Source organism: Drosophila novamexicana, unplaced genomic scaffold (genome assembly GCF_003285875.2).
Source record: "Drosophila novamexicana strain 15010-1031.04,08,12 unplaced genomic scaffold, DnovRS2.1 tig00001395-arrow-arrow-pilon, whole genome shotgun sequence".
Classification (NCBI taxonomy): Eukaryota; Metazoa; Arthropoda; class Insecta; order Diptera; family Drosophilidae; genus Drosophila; species Drosophila novamexicana.
The window spans coordinates 738,580-760,647 of record NW_020824854.1 but is presented as its reverse complement, the minus strand read 5'-3'; the positions used below and the strand labels follow the sequence as shown (position 1 = coordinate 760,647).

The 22,068-nt window shown below is 38.1% G+C and overlaps 1 protein-coding gene across 12 annotated transcripts in view; it reads left to right on the top strand.

The window, feature by feature from the left end:
• Positions 1-22,068, top strand: part of LOC115767430 (heterogeneous nuclear ribonucleoprotein L) — a 145,104-nt gene that overhangs the window by 3,642 nt on the left and 119,394 nt on the right. For 11 of the 12 annotated variants that reach the window (XM_030711712.1, XM_030711714.1, XM_030711709.1 and 8 more), the window contains exon 2: positions 309-1,091. In XM_030711712.1, coding sequence (XP_030567572.1) covers positions 924-1,091 — 168 coding nt within the window. In that variant the 5' untranslated portion in view covers positions 309-923. Of the gene's footprint in view, positions 1-308; positions 1,092-22,068 lie in introns of those variants that run through there. The other variant, XM_030711720.1, reaches the window with a different exon arrangement.

The window sequence follows — 22,068 nt, the reverse complement described above, 5'->3', positions numbered from 1 at the left end:
GTGTTTGAATAAATTCCAGAAATATACATTTTTATTTTATTGAAATAAATAATAATAAATATATATAATAATTAATTCTAATTTTAATTGCGTGCACTGTACAAAATGCAGCTTGGCTTTGATTTGGCATTAAATAAATATTTACTGCATACTTAAATTAATTTCCGTTTGCATTAGAAAGTTTTTCCCGTCGCGATCACCGCAATTTGCATAGAGAATTTTCACTCAATTATTGTATGTTGATTATTTTCTATTATTTGTAATTCACCTGTTTTACTAACCTCTTTTCTCTTTCCTCCCATTTACAGCTGATTGTACAAACACATAACAACAACAAAGAAAGCAAGCGATAAATAAAAAAGAAAATTCGTTCAACACGCAAATTGAAAGTGCAATAAGAAGAAAGAAGAAAAAGAAAAACGTCAAATGCAGTTGAAAGTTCAAGTTGAAGCAAGTGTTTAAAAGGAAAAATAAATCAAACATTCAGATAAATAAATCTCTGAGAAATATTCACAACTCTTCTTCTTCGCCTAAGAAGAGCTTGAAAATCGTGCGCGTTTAAATCAACATTTTAGCAATCATTTTTGTCAACCCTCTCATCAAAATTTTTGTGGAGTCTTTCGTGTCCGGTGCATTCTGTGTTCCGTTCTTCGTTATCAAGTGAGTGCCACACAACAAAAACAAAAGGAAAAACCACACTCTCGACCACACACAGTCACACCCAACACACACACAGACACCCACACAACCAAAAACACAACAACAACTGCGCCTAGAGCAAGGATCATTCCGTGTCCAATAACTAAAGTATCCAGTTTATCCAACAAAAAAGGCTACGGCCCAAAGTAAACGTCAAGATTCTATCGAAAAAAACTCTATTCAGCACGACGGAGGCTTCGCTCAACTTCAACACGGCGACCACAATGCCCTATAACGGTGCTAGCAACGGTAGTGGTGGTGTCGGTGGTGCAGTCGCAGGCAGCAGTGTTACTGGTGGCGGGGCCACCATCGTCGTCAGCGAGGGACCCCAGAATAAAAAGATACGTACCGGTGTTCAGCCCGGAGATAACGACGTCACCATGCATGCTCGGGTGAGTACGATAATAATAAGCTGCCATTTATCGATTAATATCGATTTTTGAAAGGAATAGCCTTTAAATACACCAAACTCACAGTTTTGTACTGACATCAGTTGTCATACATCGGGCAGACATCATAACAACAAACTGGCTTGCTATCGAGAAGTTTGCTCGAAAAACAAGTTATCGATAAATCGCGTTTAAGTTTATGTTATCGATAAAGCTAGTTGAAATCATGTTTTGGTCAAAAGAGTCTGACTTGTCCGATATTTTTATTAAACTACAATCTTCGATCAACATTATGCGATTAATTCAATTAGTTACGAATAATTAAATCGACTTCTTGTTAGACTTTCTTCAGTCTCGACGTTTTAATAAATCGATTTGTAAATGATAAATTTAGTAAATATAATTATTTTTGGTTAAATTACCGTTTTTGCTCGCCATAATACTGCTATAAATTGAATTACTATCGAAATATTCAATATATAGGTTTTTTTTGTCAAATAAAAATTAGAGTAATTTTTATGCTTTGATAAATTAACTTGGTATTTTCACGAAATTTAAATCGTTCTATTTCGATCAATTTATTTTATTGTTAACGATAAGCTGAATCATTTTTGCTATATTTAAATCGAACTGCGGTCTTCGCTCAACATATTGCTATTGTACATTGATTTGATATCGATAAATTAAATCGAAATAATTATTTTTGTTATAAATATTTCTACTTTCTATCTACTTTCTCGATCAACATTCTAAGCTGATTTGTTATCGATATATTAAGTCGATAAGATAATTTATTAATATTTTAAATCGAAATACTTGATTCGCTTTTTTGATTTGCTTCGGTAAATTGATTTGATATATAAATATAAATATAATTTATTTCGTTAAAAATAAATAAGAATTATTTTTTCACTACAATTAAATCGATCTGCGATCAACATTAGGCTTCGATAAATTGCTTTATTATCGATAAATTAAGCGCATGCATATGTGAATAATTCGTATATTTCCATATTATATTAAAACCTTATTGAGTTGTCTTCCAATGTTATCAACACTATATACGTATTTCCCATAGACTCAATCAACCCCAATATATCTAATAATAATTACCTGCGAAAATGCTCAACATGCTCGTGCATTGGCTCCACTTTACCCACCCCTATCGGCGGGCGATTGCAAGGCGCAGACACACATTCCTATCGCATCTATTGGTTTAGTTGGTCTATTCAATCACTTTTTTGGGGGCGAACTCTGAAGGTTCACCCTCACCCCAAAAGTTCAGCCCAGTACCCGCACCCTTCTGCCGCTGGCCAACAGGGGATGGCCAGAAACACAGAGCCAGAATATTCGTGGTAAAGTTTTCGACCGTGGTTGTTGTTGTTGTTGTTGTTTTTTGGGGGTTGAAGTGCAGTTTGCAAGAGGCTCTTAAGGTTATCAGGCAGCGAGTAGTACTTTCCGTACTTGCGACTGTCATATGAATTACATATCATGCAGTCCGCGCAAAGGGTGGACGCCATTTGATTTACATTTCTAACGGTTGCCAAGGACGATGCAACTGTTATGCGTTGTGATAAGTATGTATTTTCTTTATTCATGTTGAAAAAATGGATAGGGGAAATAGTGTAAGAGTTATGATTTTTTACTCTGTCAGAAATAACAATGTAAAGAAAGACGGTGAGACATAAGCTCAGATACAAAATAATATATATATATATAAAGTTAAAAATTAAAAATATATGGTATTTAATAATATGAACTAAGGTTCGAGTGAATTGTGGACAATTACGTAAGCGGTTACGCAACAATTCATACAAAATCGTGTAAAAAAAAAGAATAAAGAATATATTTCAAAGATTCAATTATTACTTTTGAGACGGTTTACGTCCACTTTCGGGCATAACAAAAAGATAAATAGAATATAATATTAAGTTATAATATATGACATGATATAAGGTTCGACTAAATTATTACGCAAATATGCGTAACGTAGCGTGTTACGTAACAATTCATATGAAAGCATGTACAAATATGATTACAGAAAATGTTTCAACGTTTCAGAAATTAATTTCGAGACGGTTAACCTCCATTATGAGTCGAAGTATAAGCTCGGAAACAAAACAATAATTATAAAGTTAAAATATATAATTTCTAATATGCTCTGCGGGTCCGCTAAATTATCAGGAAAAGGTGCATAACGTCATGTGTAGGTAAAAATATATATATGAGCTAATTTAAAAAATGTTTTCAAGAATATATTTCCTATAAAATTATCTTAAGAGTATATTTTCAAATAATATATTTAAATATTTATATAAATATATATTTGTATTACGACACACAAACAAATTTCGAAGACTTAAGTCAGAGAAGTTTTGATAAATGTATCGAAACATCGCTGTCATCATTTTCTTAAAAGTAATCCCAAGTTTTTGAAACTTGAAAAGAAGAACGGGTCATTAAGAAAAGCGCAGACATGTTTGCTATTTTCTAAGCTTATCTAAACAAAATCCATTAAAAATTGTTGCATTTTACAACACTTAAAATATCAATTTGAAGAGCTAGTTTGAGAAAAGTGTTGCAATATATTTGCTATTAAACTTTTTTATTTTAAAATATTGAAAATAAGTTTTTTGTCATTATCTCTGAATCTCAAGACTTGTATCATTTGACCCGCGAGAGCAGCTACAGAGCTCTATAGCATTTAGCCTAGCATGCACTTGCTGCGCATTTCCTTTTCGCAGCTTCTTTTAAAAAAAAAAGTAGATTTTTTGCTGATCCGCCATTTTGTAGGACCTCTTAGGGTCTGTTTAGGCCCTGTAAAACGCTTAACCCGCTGCAAGTGCAGTTAAGCGTGTTGAACTTTGCATGCGTATATATTTTTTTAGCGCATCCGTCGCAGGCCAAGTGCACTTAATCACATAGAAGTGGTGGCCAAAACGGCGGAGCAGGATGCAGGCAGAGAGAGAGAGAGGGAGAGTGGGGAGAGAGAAAGAGACAGAGAGAGAGAGAGAGAGAGAGAGAGAGAGATAGCCTCTTTAGGGGCAACGGCAGGTTGGCAGGTGTCCCATGTTAGCACGTTTTGGGCGACAGACGCGCCGCTTGTCCAAGGCACGTACGCAGCTCGCAGCGCTCGCAGCAAAAGGAAAAGCTTAAACGATGCCAAGTGGCAAGCGGCGTTGCACTGGCCTGGGCCTGAACCTCACAACTGAAGCTTGGCTAAAGCAAAGGGCCAAAGAGCAACATGGCCAAAACTCTTGAAATGACGAGAAGATGCTGCTTCATGTGCTAATTGTGCTGTCAAGTCAAGTGTCTGTGTGTGTGTGTGTGTGTGTGTGTGTGTGTGTGTGTGTGTGTGTGTGTGTGTGTGTGTGTGTGTGTGTGTGTGTGTGTGTGTGTGTGTGTGTGTGTGTGTGTGTGTGTGTGTGTGTGTGTGTGTGTGTGTGTGTGTGTGTGTGTGTGTGTGTGTGTGTGTGTGTGTGTGTGTGTGTGTGTGTGTGTGTGTGTGTGTGTGTGTGTGTGTGTGTGTGTGTGTGTGTGTGTGTGTGTGTGTGTGTGTGTGTGTGTGTGTGTGTGTGTGTGTGTGTGTGTGTGTGTGTGTGTGTGTGTGTGTGTGTGTGTGTGTGTGTGTGTGTGTGTGTGTGTGTGTGTGTGTGTGTGTGTGTGTGTGTGTGTGTGTGTGTGTGTGTGTGTGTGTGTGTGTGTGTGTGTGTGTGTGTGTGTGTGTGTGTGTGTGTGTGTGTGTGTGTGTGTGTGTGTGTGTGTGTGTGTGTGTGTGTGTGTGTGTGTGTGTGTGTGTGTGTGTGTGTGTGTGTGTGTGTGTGTGTGTGTGTGTGTGTGTGTGTGTGTGTGTGTGTGTGTGTGTGTGTGTGTGTGTGTGTGTGTGTGTGTGTGTGTGTGTGTGTGTGTGTGTGGTGTGTGTGTGTGTGTGTGTGTGTGTGTGTGTGTGTGTGTGTGTGTGTGTGTGTGTGTGTGTGGTGTGTGTGTGTGTGTGTGTGTGTGTGTGTGTGTGTGTGTGTGTGTGTGTGTGTGTGTGTGTGTGTGTGTGTGTGTGTGTGTGTGTGTGTGGTGTGTGTGTGTGTGTGTGTGTGTGTGTGTGGTGTGTGTGTGTGTGTGTGTGTGTGTGTGTGTGTGGTGTGTGTGTGTGTGTGTGTGTGTGTGTGTGTGTGTGTGGTGTGTGTGTGTGTGTGTGTGTGTGTGTGTGTGTGTGTGTGTGTGTGTGTGTGTGTGTGTGTGTGTGTGTGTGTGTGTGTGTGTGTGTGTGTGTGTGTGTGTGTGTGTGTGTGTGTGTGGTGTGTGTGTGTGTGTGTGTGTGTGTGTGTGTGTGTGTGTGTGTGTGTGTGTGTGTGTGTGTGTGTGTGTGTGTGTGTGTGTGTGTGTGTGTGTGTGTGTGTGTGTGTGTGTGTGTGTGTGTGTGTGTGTGTGTGTGTGTGTGTGTGTGTGTGTGTGTGTGTGTGTGTGTGTGTGTGTGTGTGTGTGTGTGTGTGTGTGTGTGCGTTGAGCACAGGCGGAAGCAACAGCTCAAATGCCAAATGAGTTGCACACACACACAGAAACACACATGCACACACACACACCATTAGCCTCGTGAAGAGCAAATTTGTTGCATACTTTGCGCGGCCGCCACAGCAACATTTTTCCCTCAGTATGTTTAAGAATTTCCCCACAGCAACAACAACAACAACAACCGATGTAGAAAATATCGTCATATTCATGCCAAAACATTTCGCATCAAATTTCAGCCCAATGTGCCGCGGCCCATTGAACATTTTCTCATTTGGCTTCCACTTCTATTCTATCGCTTTTTTTTTGCTTTTTATTTCTATTATTTTTGTGGCTTTTGCATATATGGGCGGAAAAGTACACACGAAAACAAACAACAACATTTTTATCGGCATGCCGAGATAAGGCGCCGGCGAAAAGCAGACAACACTCTACAATAACAACAACAGCAACAACAACAACATGGAGAGCAACAACAATATCGAAACAATATTTTGCTCTAACAGGCGCCACTAGCAATGGCCACAATCGATTTTTCCAACCCTCAACATGTGGCTTGGCCGGCTCCGGCTCTTGCCATTTGGCTCTCTGTTTCAGTGTCTCTTGCTGACTGAGCTGTGGCCTCTGGTATCTGAATTTGGGCGTCTAAAGGGGCGGGTGGGTCTGTCTGAGTGTTGCAATAGCAACAAATGCGACGACAGACGCCATTTATGAGGAATTTTTAAAAGTTTTGGCAGAGCCAGCAAAGGTCAGGCAACATTTTTCTAAAGAATATGGTTCAAGTTCTCTGGCAAGTTAAATATCGATAAAAATGTATCGAAATGTCGTTAGGGTAGCATTTTCATAAAAGTCCACAGCTTGGCAAAAACTGAAAAAAATAAGCGCTTTTAAGAAGAATGCACAGATATCTATTTTTTAAGTTAATCTAAAGAGAATGCACTATAAAGTGATGTCGGCGATAGTTGCAATTAAAAACACTTAAAATTTCAATATGCAACACTGTCTCGAAAAAAAGTGTTATATAATATTTCCTATTTTTTCTTGCAAGCGCAGACTTATTCATTTTTTAAGCTTATCTAAAGAGAATGCAATAATAATGTATTCATTAAACACGGTAAGCAATAGTTTCATTTTATAACAACTGAAAGAACATTTTGTAACCCTGGCTCGAAAAAAGTGTTGAAAAATATTTGCTGTTTATTTGAATTTTGTTTGTATTAGATCTCTCCTTAGAGAAAGCACAGACATATCTAATTTTTTAGCTTTACACAATGCGGGAGATAGTTGCATTTTGCAACATTTGGAAATTCCTTTTGCAACACTGGCCCGAGAAAAGTTTTGTAAAATAGCAGCTGTTTATTAAACATATGCTGGCATTGCAGCACGAATAGAGGCCCAACACTCAATTGAATGAATTGCAGCACTTATGAAGGCACTGCACAGCACTAAAATCATATATTTGGTTAATCGTTTAAGTTTAAGCACTTTAAAGATTAAAAAACTTGCATTAGGCAATTACAATTATGTAATTCATATAGAAAAGCTTGTGCTCTCTTATTTAAATGAATCCTTTGCCATTTCATGAGGTTGCACGGTGCGGCAGCTGGCTGTCAAAGCTACCAATTTTTGACCGCAGCTTGCAATTTGCTGTTATGCAGATCCGCAGTTGCGCATCCCACGGAACAGCCAATTCCAGTGCACAGCCACCCGCTGCCACGCCCCGTATATGCATAACTCAAGCGGCAGTGGCAGCATCAGCAGCAGAAGGCGACGCCGTTGCGTCTGGCTGCGTGACGCACGCGGCATCAACAGCCATGGCAAATAAATTTTGCACGCTCCCCAGCGCCACAGCGGCAGAGTAGACTGTAAATACACACCAAAACCCGCACCCCGCCCCCCTCATCAGTATGCCGAGCCAGTTGTAGAGATGCCCCCGCCAGACAGTTAAAAATAGATTGCATATTCGTCTGACCGATGTGAAGAGGCAGCATTCGCACTGGGATCTGTGCCTGAGCTTAGTCAGCAACAGCAACTTTGCATTGGGCATGCCGCTTCTCTTCCAGCTTCCACTCCCGGTCTTACTCCACTCGCCTGGATACACCCCCTCCTAATGAAGTTATCATGTGCGAGCGGGTTTTTCGGTGGTGCGTTTCGAGGTCGTTTGCCGGCGGCGGGCGGCAGCTGCTGAAACGCACCCCGTTCGTTTGCACACCATTTTCACAATTTTCCCCATTTGGCTGCAAGCATTTGCCGCTTACCTGGCCTGCATCACAAAACCGCCAAGCACCGCCGCCCAACAACCCACCAAAATGCCGCAAGGTCTTTTGCAAATTATGTGCGTCCAAGGCCTCGGGAACAGTAGCCAGAAATGCATCCGTCATTGGACTCTACTCTATATGCTGGTGTTCCCCTTGTGTCTGCTCCCCACACCACAATTTTCCACTCTTTTTTCTTCTTTTTAATTAAATGCATCGTCCGGACAAGGTCCGGAACTCTGGTGCATTTTTGACCATCATTCGTTATGGGGGGTGGTATTTATTGTGCTGGCAACATTGCGCGAGGGCTGCTTCATAAATATTTATTCAAATTAATTGATATTGAATTAAAGATGTTTTTCTATGCTCATTCTCCACTTTCAAGATTATTTTACTATTTGGAAATGCGTTTATCGCTCTGAGATGTTTTTTTTATATAAATATATAAAGGAAGTAATTAAAAATCCGCAATATGTGATATCTAAGAACAAGAACAAGTAAATCATTACACGATAAATCAAATATCTATTTTACATTCAGACAGTTAAATAATGACATAATTAACAAAAAATTTAATAACTTATTTAATTTATAAATTCAGAAGCTTAAAACAAGTCTTAATTAAATTCTTAAAATGATTGCAACAAATTATAAATATAGGGATTTTTATTTAAAGCTGCCAAAAAACTAATTTTGCAAAAAAATAAACTTCATTTTGAAAATTTCAATTTTTGCTTAAAATTCTTTAAATCCTATTCAAATTCTAAAATTGTTTCAGTCTCTCTTCAAAAGCTTTTAAAATAATATTTACAAAAATGTAAAAAATAATATAAGTTAATTTCTATAGTTTCAACTTCGATTATTAATTACTTTTTTATTCAGGCGTTAAATTGAACTTAATTGTCTCAATCAAATTGTTAAAAACTCAAAAATAATTTTGATCATTATTTAAATTTTTTTTGGAACAAACTTTTAATTTGTTATATATTTTTTTAAGAGTTTAACTATGTGCGCATGAAAAATTTGAAATATTTTTTTATTTGCTGCATTTCGTCGTTTCATTTAACTTTAACCTTTTCTTTTTGGTTCAGACAAGTCTTAATTAAATTGTAAAAATGTTATCAAGTGCTCTCCAAAATAGCTCTAGTTATTATTTAAAAATGTTTGCAGCACTCTTAACTCTTCTGAGGTTATTTTGACTAACTGAATATACCTCGTACTTCTTGTTCTTGGTTTGCCACTCGCTCTTATTAGCAATAATTGATTTTTATTGTCGCTTCATTTCACAAAGTTTTAATTGCTAAAAGTTGTTCGAGTCGAGGGTTGTGCGTAAAAAGGGTGGCTTTGTCTGTGTTAAAACACACACACACACACACACACACACACACACACACACACACACACACACACACACACAAACATACACAAACACACACCTGCACTTAGATATGCAGATTGCACCCTTTTTTGTTGCTTTTTGGCATTGTAATTGAACTAATTGAAATTTGCAGCAGATGACGATGATGATTATTTAAGGCTAAGGCGTTCGTGTGTATCAGCTTAGTTATGAATGAAGTGGCATTAAAGAAAAGACAACCCAGCAGATCTGATGGCAAAGAACTAAGCTGCTTTGGTCTAAGCCAAAAGTGCCGTATGTCAAAGCCAAACAAAAAACCAACTAGCCCAGTTAGTATACGTTTGTTGGCCGGTTAGAGGCTGCTGCTGCTGCTGGGGCAGAGGTAATAAAAGTGTTGGCCAGCTGAGCGTCATCAAATTGCATGCAATTTGTCTTTGATTGTAATAAAGCCCGTATCACATATCTATCCGTAGCTGTGGACAATGCAAAAAATCCCAATTGGAGTCTGTTATATTTGCGGTCAGTTCTGTTGCCAACAATATTTTAGCTGGAATTTCGAACGGGCAATTGTCGACATGACTAACTGATTGCTGTTCTCTTTTGTATCGATGTCTGATTGCATTTTCCTTTTCTTGTTGTTGCAGTTGCTGCTGTTTTCTACAGTTGCTTTGGTCACACTTAAAGCGGCAGAGACCAGCAAATGAATTTCATGCCTGACCGGCATACAAAATTAGCAGCTGCTACTGCCGTAGCTTTCCATATTGGTCAACTGCAAAACAATTTCTTGTGTTCTACGCGCTGTCTACAAATTAATTTTCATTCATATTTCGGTCAGCACTTATCAGAAATTCATGAGCTGCTGGCTAGGTATAATATTGTTCTTTGACCTACAAAGAAAAAAGTCGTAAAGTTGTTTGGTTTTTTTTATTATTAATGTTGTTGCTGCAGAAATTCTTGGCATATTTAAATTGTTTTATAAAGTTTCCCAAATTCTAGATTATCTTTTGTAGGCAACTGCACAATCCCTTATAATATTCATTAGAGCTAAAAATGAAAAACAATAATAAATATAATAATAAATAATATTAATAATAATAAATAATCTTAATATTAATAAATAATATTAATAATAATAAATAATATTAATAATAATAAATAATAATAATAATAATAAAAAATAATAATAATAAAAAATAATAGTAATAATAATCACAAATAATAAATAAATAACAATAAATAAATAGCAATGGTAAATACATAATAACAATAATTAATAATAATACATACAAATTAGAAAAGTAATAAAAAAAGAATAATACAAAACAATAGAATAATAATAGAAAATATAATAATTGAAGAACAATAATAACTAAAAAAAATATTGTTAAATACATAGTAAAAAATAATAATAGCAGCAAATAAATACTAATAAATAATCATTAAATTGAATAACTGATTAACATTGTTTTTATCGAAATGCATTATTTTTATAAATTTCCTTGAAAAACAACAATACAATTTGATTTTATTTTTTTATTTACGAAACTCTTCATTCAAAGCAAGGTTTCCTTAAACAAAATTCCGTAAAATCTTTAAATTATGTTTTATTCCCATTTTAATTTTAAGCTCAGTTCCCTTTTCTTGAAACAAGCCCCCAAGCCCATTTTCAAATGTTTTTCATCTCATCTCATTTATAAAAAATAAAAATTAAATTTTTGTAAGGCCTTTTTTTCCCGCCTAATGAGCTGTATGTTGGCATTATCAATTGTAGCACCTTTTTATTACATTTTCCAGACCCAAAAAATCTTTTAAATTAAAAGACAAAAGAGTTTTTAAATATGAAACAGCTACCCAAGGTTTTTCCCCCTTTTTCTTTTGTTTTTGTTAAGGTCGCGTTGGGCGGACGGTTTAAACTCCAATTACAACAAATTATGAATCGTGCCCCAAGTGCTAAGCGACGCGCAAGTGATGAGTGGGGCACATTGAGGGAGAAAGAGAGAGAGAGAGAGATAGAGAGAGAGATCAACTCTCTCCCCTACAGCCTGCTGTCTCTCTCCCTCTCTCTATGCTCTCGCTCGTTCTGTTGCTCAAACGTCGCGCGTTTTTTGTGTGCTTGCGACAAGTTTCAGCAAAAAGTTCAATTTATGTCGCGCTGTGTTATGCATTCCCCTCTCCGCCCCCTTGCCAGTCCCATCTAACCCCACACGCTCCATCAACCCCTTTACCCCATCCTACACTCGCCGCTTTCTTTTTGCTTTGTTCTTTTTTCTTACTGTTATTTTTTTTTTTTTTGTATTTTCTTGTCATTTACTTACAAGGCACACACACTCAGATACAATATGTATCTAGATACATTTGTGTATATGTATATAGCGTAACGAGTCGTGTATTTGCCCGGATGTCATGCTGGGTCTCTCTTGAAGGTCGGAAGTGTAGTTTTTTAAGTACACGTTTATATAATTTGATATATGGCGCATTGTCGTTTGCCATCTCATGTGGCCATATATTGTTTTTGGTACCCCAACAACTGTATCTGTATCTGTAGATATGTGTATGTATCTGATTCTGATTCTGCATCTGCATCTGTCGCATGCATACATATACATGTCCATATACGCGAATGGAAAGTGTGCAAAAAGCTCGGTTAAGATGCTGGCGAATTGCTTGTGAAATGGAACAGTTGAACGAGGTCATCTACATGCATTAATGAAGCAATATATTTTAGAGGAAAAACGTTCTGAAAGAGCGACAGACTTTGTGAGGCGGTTGGGGGTTTCTGTCATATTGTGGTAAGTGCAGTTTGAAGAAGTGTTGAACTGCTTGAAGCTTAGCTCAGACTCAAGCTGAGTGTGCTTGAAGCCAGCGTGTGAGGTCAGATGACAAACAAGTCAAGTTCAAATTAAATGCCTCTGCATTGCATCCTTTTGCATTTATGAATACGCAAGTGGACTCATGTGTATGATGCAACTGAATAATGAAGACTGTTGCTAAATGAAATGCTTAGGCTCTTCAATAATTTGTATGTGGAGTGCGGCCAACATATCAGAGTACTGTTGCGTGTGAGCACAGTAATGTTGTGAGTGAGCACAGTACTGTGGTGAGTGATCACCGTAATGTGGAGTGATCACAGTACTGTGGTGAATGATTATAGTAGAGTGGTACTGTGATATATGTGACTCATAGAAATTATTTGAAGTCTTATATATCTTATGTGATATATGTATATATAATACTTATATTGATATATGCGCTTGCAAGTAGTGTGATCTGCAGTTTCACAGCACTCTGTGTAATCACAGTACTTCTGAATGTGCTAACATAGACTTTAATAAAGTAATCACCATACAGTCAACAGCTTCGGTCTGAACTGTTTCACATACTGTGATCACAGCACTCATATTTGTTTTCCTTTCACTTGCTGTCTTATCTATGGACTCGTAACACTGTCATTCAGCGAGTCGAATATCCTCTGAGTATCTCATAGTTAAGTGCATCCCATTTGTCAGATACTTTTAGCCCCCACCCCGCCCACACACTAAGCACCGCTGTTCACCCCCCATTGCCTGCCTTGACACCTTCATGTCATTCACATGCACAGCTCATCGGGCTGTCGATGTTTTTTTTTAAATTTTTTTTCTTCTGTTTGTTTTATTTTTTCGTTTTGGTGTGCGACATACTTTTAAATGCCAATTACCAGTGGCTGCTAACGGTTTTCTATTACCTGGCGCACCCCGCCTCGCCTCGCCTTGCCTTATCTATGACTGACTGATTCGTTGTTGGCTTTTGTTTTCAATATGCCACGCACACGACCGGCAACCCGTCGTTCGGTTGCCCCCCCGCTTCCAATCGCTGCCGTTGCAGCACTTTTTCGAAACTTGCGTCAATTACAGGCTTGTGAGTGTGTGTTGAGCCAGAAAGCTGGGTGGGGGGAGGTTGGCTTTTGCAGGGGGGTGGGCTGTCAGCCTGCGGCTAAGCCGTGACTTGCATAGAAAAATACGTTTTTTTTTTTCCATCTTTCATTTTATTTTCGTCGTTTTCGTTGTCGTAGTTCTTTCTGTGAATTCCGTTTCCTTCTTCATCTGTTACCAACTTCGATGCTTGCCTAATTCGCTACGCTACAATTAGTTTTTCATTTGCCATGCCCCTTCTTTGCCCACCCCTTCTCTCCCGATGGCGCGCCACCCTCGGCATATTTCCTTTTGGTTTCTCCCAGTTTATTTCCACTTGGACTCATTACAAAGCTTTTGGCCATGTTTTCTATAACTTCTTGCCTGTGCATTATTTTGATTATGATTATTGCTTGCGCCACGTTTTCATCTTGTTGTTCGCTTTGCTTTCTTTCCTTTTCATCAATTTTTTTCCCTACACCTAAAGAATTCTAATATATATATATATTTTAGCCTATGTCGAAATGAAATTCGTGAGTGAAATATTTTCAGCTAACAAAAGACGCGACCACCAACAACCGCAGTCCCAACCCCCTATAAGGGAGCAACAACTTTTGCCTGCACGCGCTTTATGAGCTTTGTGGTTCTCTCTGAAGTTCTCTACAATATGTTAAAAGTATCTTATAGTTTGCGTTGAAAATGTTGTGATTGGGCTTTAATTTGCTCTTAAATATTTAATTATTATTTCTGCCGCAGACTAATAACATTTTTGCCCAGTTTTTGGAGTTATCCTTAAATGTATCTGTGCCAAGTCGCTAGATGCATTTTACGCTAAAAATTCTAGCTTGAGATACATTTTTGTTTATTATCATTTTTGGGCTAGCTTAGCAAAAAAGAAACCATACAAAACTGTTTTTGACTTTGCTGCTTAAAAACATTTGATGCACCTTATTCTTATTTTGCAGACTACTTTTTGCATCTTGCAACACATTCGTTAGCGCTTACCATTGTCAAGTGCAGGAAATTTATTGTAAATCGCACATGAAGAGCTTATGTAGCTGTTAGTTGCTTTCAAGTCAGTTTTTTGATTCGTCGTTACTTTTGTAACTCAAAGATACTTTTGTAATTTGCATCTACTTTTGCGTATATGTATATCAGCTTGTAGGTCTTGAGGACTGTTAGATTGGAGATGTAGATACCTTGTTATCTTGCAGTTACTTTTGTAGCTAACAGATACCTTTTGCAGATTTGAGAGACCTTTGTATCTGTAAGAAAGTTTTGTATCTGTAAGATACTTTTAAGCTTATGGATACTTTTGTACCTGGGAAACATTATTACAGTTTTCGGATACTTTTGTAGCTTGCAGTTAGTTTTTTATTTTAAATATTCTTTTGTATCTTGCACATACTACTGTAGCTTCCAGATACTTTCGTAGTTTGTAGTTAGTTTTAAGGATTGTATAACCTTTAGTAGCTAGTAGATATATTTGTTTCTGAAATCAGATTCTTTTGTATAGCTTTGAGTTACTTTTGAAGGATGTTTATACTTTTGTATCTGGCAGATACTTTTGCATCCTGCAGCTAGATTTGTGTCTTAGATACTTTGTAATTGCAGTTCTTCTGTAAGATCTACATTTTATAGGGTCCCTCCCACGAAGGTTCTGCTGCAATGCCCCAGACACAAAACCCATCAGTATCTGTCAGATACTTTGGGCAGATATGTTAATACACAGTCTAATTGATTATTGCCCTGCTGATTAAATCGTTTACAGTTGCCCAATTTCTATTTAGCAACGACTTCACCCATAAAAAAAGGGAGTCTTTCACAATTCACAAATGCAAAATACAAACCAGCACACAGATACATATATATGTATGTATTTGTGTATGTATCTCAAATCGAATTTATGCGTATACAGATCAGTTTTTCAGTTTTTGTATTTCCAGATTTTTTGTTGTATTTTGTTTTCTGTTTTTTTTTGGCTTTGCCCCTTTTCGAATGTAATTTCGATTGCTCGTTTTGGGTTTTTTTGGAAACGTTTTTACTCGTTTTTTTTTTTTTCGTTTTTTTGGTTTGATTTTTTGTTGTTATTGTTTCTCATTATTTGTGCTTACTGCTCGTTGGCGCTCTCTCTCCCTCTCCCTCTCCCTCTCTCTCTCTTCCACTCGCACGCGCGTTCTCTTCCTGCTTCGCTCTGGCTCTGCCGCTGCCGCTGCTCGTGCTTATTTGCAGTTATGTAAGCAGTCGGCGGGCGCGACGCGAACGGCGTCGCATATTTTGTTTCAATTTACTTATTTTTTTTATTTTTTATATATATTTCTTTGTGGGCTCTCCTGCTTCTTTTTCAGTTTCAACTTTTTTTTTCATTTGAGATTTTGTTGTTGTTGCTTTTCCTTGCCGGCGTTTTGCTTCATGTGCATGTGGCACATTATTTGGTAATTGTGTGTGTGTGTGTGTGTGCGTGTGTGCACGAGTGTAACTGTTGGCCAGGTTATTGAACTTGAACGTCGTCAAGTGACGTGTGGCCCCCGTCTCTGGCTTTACTTTTGCCCAGTTTTTTTTTGTTTGTGGTTTATTTTTTGTGTCTTTGCGGAGCATTTTAATGCTCGCTTTGACGTTAGTCAATTGCCACATGTGTGTGTCTGTGTGGTGTGTGTATGTGTGTATCTTTGTATCTGCAGACTGCGGACAGCGCACTGCAGCGCGCTTAACACTTGAGCCGCGTTAATGATCGTGGCCCAAAGCCCAGGCAACCAAATGATCTGCACAAATTGTGCCTCAAGTCGTTTCACAATTTCGTCTTGAGCTGCTGCACAGGAAGCTGACAGTTCTAAAGAATAAAAGTGTGCAAGAGCAAGACAGAGCGAGCATGTGGAGAGAGACAGGGAGGTAGAGAGAGTGTGACAGAGAGAGCAAGGCAACTCAGTTGTTATCTCTGCCCCAAAGCGGGAATTCATTGAAGAATCGATCTTTTGCTCAACGGAGCGTCTATTAATCATCAACTTATATACGCCTCGCTGTAACCGGGCGAGTTAATAACTAGACCCATAAGAGCTTCAGTTAATTAGGTTTGAACTATGGTAATATTCTTGCGAAGTGCTTCTATTACATTTAAGGTCATAATTACAATTTCCTGATTACATTATGTTCAAATATAAATAAATGAATAGAGATAAAATAAAATATGAAAACATATCAAAGAATATATATAAATCCCAAATCTAATATTATGGGTATTTGGTCTTCGCCTTTGTATTCTCAATATCAAATTTAACTGATGATACCCGCTCCTCCCCTCCCCTACAAAGCATATATCGCAGCAGTATCTTTTACGCTCGTTCTTTACATTCTTTTCACTATACTTAAGTTAATAATTTTTTGTGCATTGTGCTCAGAATCATTGCACAATGAGCAGCTGCTGCGCACAGAGAAAGAAAGAGCGTGAGGGAGAGGGAGAGGGTGAGAGAACCAACTCAAATGTATCTGCTCGCTTTGCTTGTATCTATGTGCGCTCTGTTTGTATCTACAAGCTGCTACAACTACTACCTGTAACGTGTGCAATTGCCAACTAGAACAACACGTTCACCTGTGACAAAGCGCGCGGGCAGGTAAATAAATGTAGTGAAGCTAGGCAGAGGGGTGGGGGGAAGGGGTAGCGAGGCGAGCTACGACAACGATAAAGTAAAAACGTGTTTTGTATTGCAGCAATCGCCGCTATACGCTATTTATCGAGCTGCTGCTGCCCCCCGCCCTACCCCCTGTCAAAACGCTTGCCCTATGCCGCTTCCAGCTTTAACTGGGCAGAAAACGTGCTTTTAGAATGGCATGCCACAGCAACTGGAAATTGTATCTAATTAGTCTACCGGACTGCGACATGAAAAAAAAACCAATTGCCCAAGCTTTACATCTACTAACAAACAGTCCCCCTCCACCCCCTGCCCGGCTCGTACATGCCAACGTCTACGCCACTGACCCTGCTACTTTGTCCTAGCCTACTTGCCACTTGCCACTTGCCACGGGTGCCCCTGTTTTTGGTAGGTGTCGGGCGGGAGGGGGCCTTACAAATTTGAACGTCACCCCCCATTTTACGTGCCGTCAGCTCTTTTATTTCTATGCTGGCCCAATAAATAAATTTAAATGTGAATGCAACAACGTTTTATGCTATCATAAATATATTCACACCCACAACAACAGCAACAACTGCAACAACAGCAGCAACAACAAGTTGTCAGCTTGTCAGCTAAATGGCATTGTTGTATCAAAGTTATGAACATAATTATGGATATGTGTTGACGCTGCAATTAATTATGCTGTTTATTTATTTAGCTGCACTTGATTTGCAATGGAATTTGTTTTGCATTTATTAATAATACGCCGTGTAGCCGCGCGATTAATGCATATTTGTTGTTAGTCTTAACAATTTGCAATTGAATGCACAAATATTGATAATAAAATATCTAAAATAAATAACGCGAATATCAAATGTCTTCTGCAGAAAGCAGAATAAACGAGAAATAAAGGATATCTGCGGCACGCCGAAGATTTAATGCCCTTTTAGACACACAGGTTTTGCAGATGCGTGAGAATAGTTTAGCTCGTTAAAGCTGAGTTTGATCAAAATATCTGGGAGAACAGAATATTTTGCCATAAAAGAAGCTACCCCTCGACCGATTGTTCCTATGGCAGCAATATGATATAGTGATTCGATGTTGATAAAATTTTGAATGTATGCAGGGATCAGGCTGAAACTTTGGTATGGGCAAGATAACTTGATAAACAAAAAGTTTTCCGTCGACCGATTTTTCTTATGGCTGCTTTATGATATAGTTGTCCGATCCGGCCGACTCTGACATATACATATACTGCCTGGCAACAGAAAGACGGAGCTTCAAGATGATAGCTTTTGGACTGAGAGAGTAGTTCGCATACAAAGAGACAGACGACCATGGCCATATCGACTCGTGTATTGATGCTGATCTATATATACATTTTAGGGTCGTATATGTCTACCTTTATGCGTAATACCCACTACAAGGGTATACAAATTTACCTTTAAAAACCTTATGCCTTCAAAAACTACCTTTTATCTCAGGATCTTTTAAAGCTTTAGTGCTGATAAGGTAACGCACGAGCTGATCTATTCAAATTGATGATGTGTTCGCCAAAAAAACAGGTTTTAACAATATTTCTGGCATTCGGAAATCAGTTTAACAAAATAATTCAAAGATATGTGACTTATTAAACTCAATTATTCTCTGCTCTTTGTTCCCTTTTTTGGTTCAAACACAAGAAATTGCCATTTCATTTTGAGATATTTCTTAATACAAAGTTCCTTAGTATTTTCTATGTAAAGATTCACTTAATTATTTGCCTGTTTCTTTCAACATTTCAGCTTATTTCAGTTGTCTTCTCCCTCTACCTCCCCACCCTCCCCGTAACCCCTTAACCCATCTACCCTTTCTTGTATGACTATAACAATTGCTATTTACAAAGTGCCTGGCAATTTGTTAATGCCAATTCTTTGCGCTTATTTTTGGCGCGCATTTTGTTTTTGTTGTTTTTGTTGTATATATTTTTTGTTATTTTGACTCATCACTCGCAGCAGCAGCAGCAACAGCAGGCGCAGCAGCGGCGTTAGCAGCGACGCTAGCTGTGCAGCTTTAAGTCATGCCCCTTAGCATATTTCGTCACTGGCAGACATGAAAAAAATTTGGTGTGTGCGGCTGCTGTTCCTGCTTTCTTTTGCCATGCTCGCTTGGCTTTCTACGCTTACGCTCGCGATCCACACACACACACGCACGTACGCCGCTCTCTCTCTCTCTTATGCGCGCGCTCTCTTGTAGCGTTGGCGTGCTCACTCTCTTATCCACTCTCTCATTGTGTTTGCTCTCTTCTCTGGTTCTTTTGACGTGCGTGTGCGAATGGAAAAATTGTTTATCATAACTTTTAATTGCTTGGATCTCTTTAAAACAACAGCAGCAACAGCAACAACAAAAACAACCAAATGTTGCTGCGTTCTTTTGTTGCTTTTGCACTGCTATTTATAGGGTCTGCAATGCGCTGTTGTTGCTGTTGTTGCTGGGGCGTATATGTGTGTGGTGTTGGCGGCTTTTGTTTTCGTTGTTGCTGCGGCGGCGGCTGCTGCTGCGCTGTCGATTGTAATTACTCAATTGCTCATATGGCAACGCTGGCGTCGCTGTCGCCGTCGCAGTTGTAGCGGTATTTTTTCAGTTAAGTACGTAGATAAAATAAATGGAATTGTTATGGTAGCAGCATTTCAGCTGCTGTTGATTTACTCATTTATTTCTTTATTTTACGTACGCTCGCTTTTTATTTTCTTTAATATATGTATACCTATAGGTACATGTGTATATATTTCTTTTGGGCAGGTGCTTGAACTTTGTGGTCGACTTCTTCGCAGAGCTTTTGCCTTTGCTGCGCTCTTTTTATGGAAATTGTATTTTATATTCTTTTTTTTTTGTTATTTTTTTGCTCGCACAAAACACGTTTTTAGCCTTTTTTTGTTTCGAATGCAACGTCAAATACAAATTCAATGCAGTTTTTTGTCTTCGCTTCTTCTTCATTCGCTTTTTTATGCGCTGGTTTACCTTGATTGCAATGTTCTCCTTGTTGGTGTTGTTGCTGCTGCTGCTTGTGAAATCCAGTTTTGCGCAGCTGCAGCGGTTGAGTATTAATAAATAGCGCAGCGACAGCGACGCTGACGCAGCGGCGTTTGCGCGAAAAATACAATTTCGCTGACCTACTAAAAAAAATAATAACAATAAGTCAACAGTAAAAACGCGCCAAATATAATTAAATGTTAGTACTTTTCAATGTACATATTTGTTTACTTGTTTGCGAGTGTGTGCTTGTGTGCGACGATCGCGCACAGCTCAAAAGATAAAAAGCAGCAACAACTGTCAACAAACGACAACAACAACAAGCAGAGCAGTGGCGACGGCGACGGCGACGTCACTTGATGCGCGAATGCAGCTCGTCTCTCTCTTCAAAAAGCTCAGCTTAACTCAGACATTAATACAAGACGCGTGAGCGCACGAAAGAGATGGATATAGAAAGAGCGTGCCTGTGGAGTGCGTCGCTGTGCCATGTGCATTGACCACAGGCACAGCTTTGACGTCGACTGCATTTTGGCAAAGCGTCGCGACGCCGCTTACGGTTTTATTTTCGGTACTCTAGCTGATGCTTCTGCTTATGGCAACGTTTCTTTGTTGGCCATTCCTCCTTTTTTTCTGCCGTTGCTAACGGTGCTCTGGGGCTTTATTTATATACGGCGCTGTGTGCGTGCACGTGTGTCTGCGTGTGTGTGTGTGTGTGCATAAACATGTTTTTGGAGCTGCGCTTTGCGAAATGCCAATGAAATGCAATAATGCCTGACGCAGCTTTTAACCCGTTAACTGCTGTTGCTGCATAACTGTTGAATTGCTACTGAGGACGACTGTAAGGGACGCTGTTAAGTTAACAGTGGAAACTGTTTTGAGCCACCATTGACAGAATTTTAGCTAAGGTGTGAAAACACAGATATAAGTTTCTTATATTTATTCACTAAATACAGTGAAAAATGAGTGGGATGACACTATTACGTCAAAATTTCTAAAACAAAAAAAAAATACATTACAAATTAATAAAATATCAAAAAAATAATTATGGAATACCAAAAAACATTTCCGTTTTAACTCGAAATGCAATGCCGAAATGTACTTCATTAAAGATCATAAATTACTTCATAATCTGAAATTACGAAATTCCGCAAATTCTGATTCTTAAAGGGTTAAGTTATGTTCGTCTCTCTCTCTCACGCTCACTCTCTCGCACTTGCACTCGCACACTTATTTTCTGTGGCTGTGTGCCTTGTTGCTTCTGGCATTGGCATCTGCTCCACCCGTTTGTGGTAGCTCTTCCCCGCACCGCATGCCTCTCTCCTTTACTTTCTTCGCTCAACTCTTTTTGTACCTCAAATGTTTTTCGGGTTTGTTGCATTTTTATTTAGCGACGTTCTTTTACTTATTTGTGTTGTTCGAAAAGAGAGAAAAAAATCGCATCGTTTTGTTCGGATTTCATTTCCTCTTGCGTGCTTTTAAATGTATTGACCCAATTCGAGTTCAGATTCGAATCGAATTTTGGCATTTTATTTGGCAAAAACGAAATATATTTTATTTAACTCGTTTATTGAAACGCATCGAAAATTGATATGCATGTATGTACATATTTTCAATAAATAAAGCTTAGACAATGCATTCAAATGCGAATTTGCAATTGAGAAATTCTCCACCTGAGGCTATCACATATTTAAGCCTTGCACATCTTGGCCGCAATTAAACTGATTAATTTTGAAAAATTGCAATTGTTACATTTTCATGTTGCAAATCAAAATTCAATTAACATTTGTCAACTGTGTTATGGAAAATTGAATTATCAAATGTTGCCTTTGTCTCTTTGCTGCTGGGGCATTTAATTGAAAGTCAATAAACTGTTTTACTTACGGATATATAGGCATCTCATATATCTATATGTATATATTTGATATACACATGGCATACAGAATCGTACTGTACACGTGTGCGTGCGTCTTGCCTGAGTTGGTATACCCTGTAATGTCTGTCAAAGAAATGTCAGTAAAGATTTTCTTGAAGATCTTTAAATATTATATAGATCTGATCCGCATTGCTCAGATTATTCATCTCCATCGATCCATCTATCCATTTCTTCCCGTTTCCTAATATTTCTAGGTTTATAAATTCAAAATTTATTTATTTTAACATTCATTTATATAGTTCGCTTTTTTATAGTTCAACTTCATCGATATATCTATTTCTTCCTGTTTTTTATCATTTCTTATATCTCTAAATATTTTTAAACATTTTGCTTGTACGCCTGCTTAATTTATATTTTTTATATATTTTATTATCTAAATATTTTAATATTATTAGACATTTCTTTATTCAAGCGTTTCTATGCCC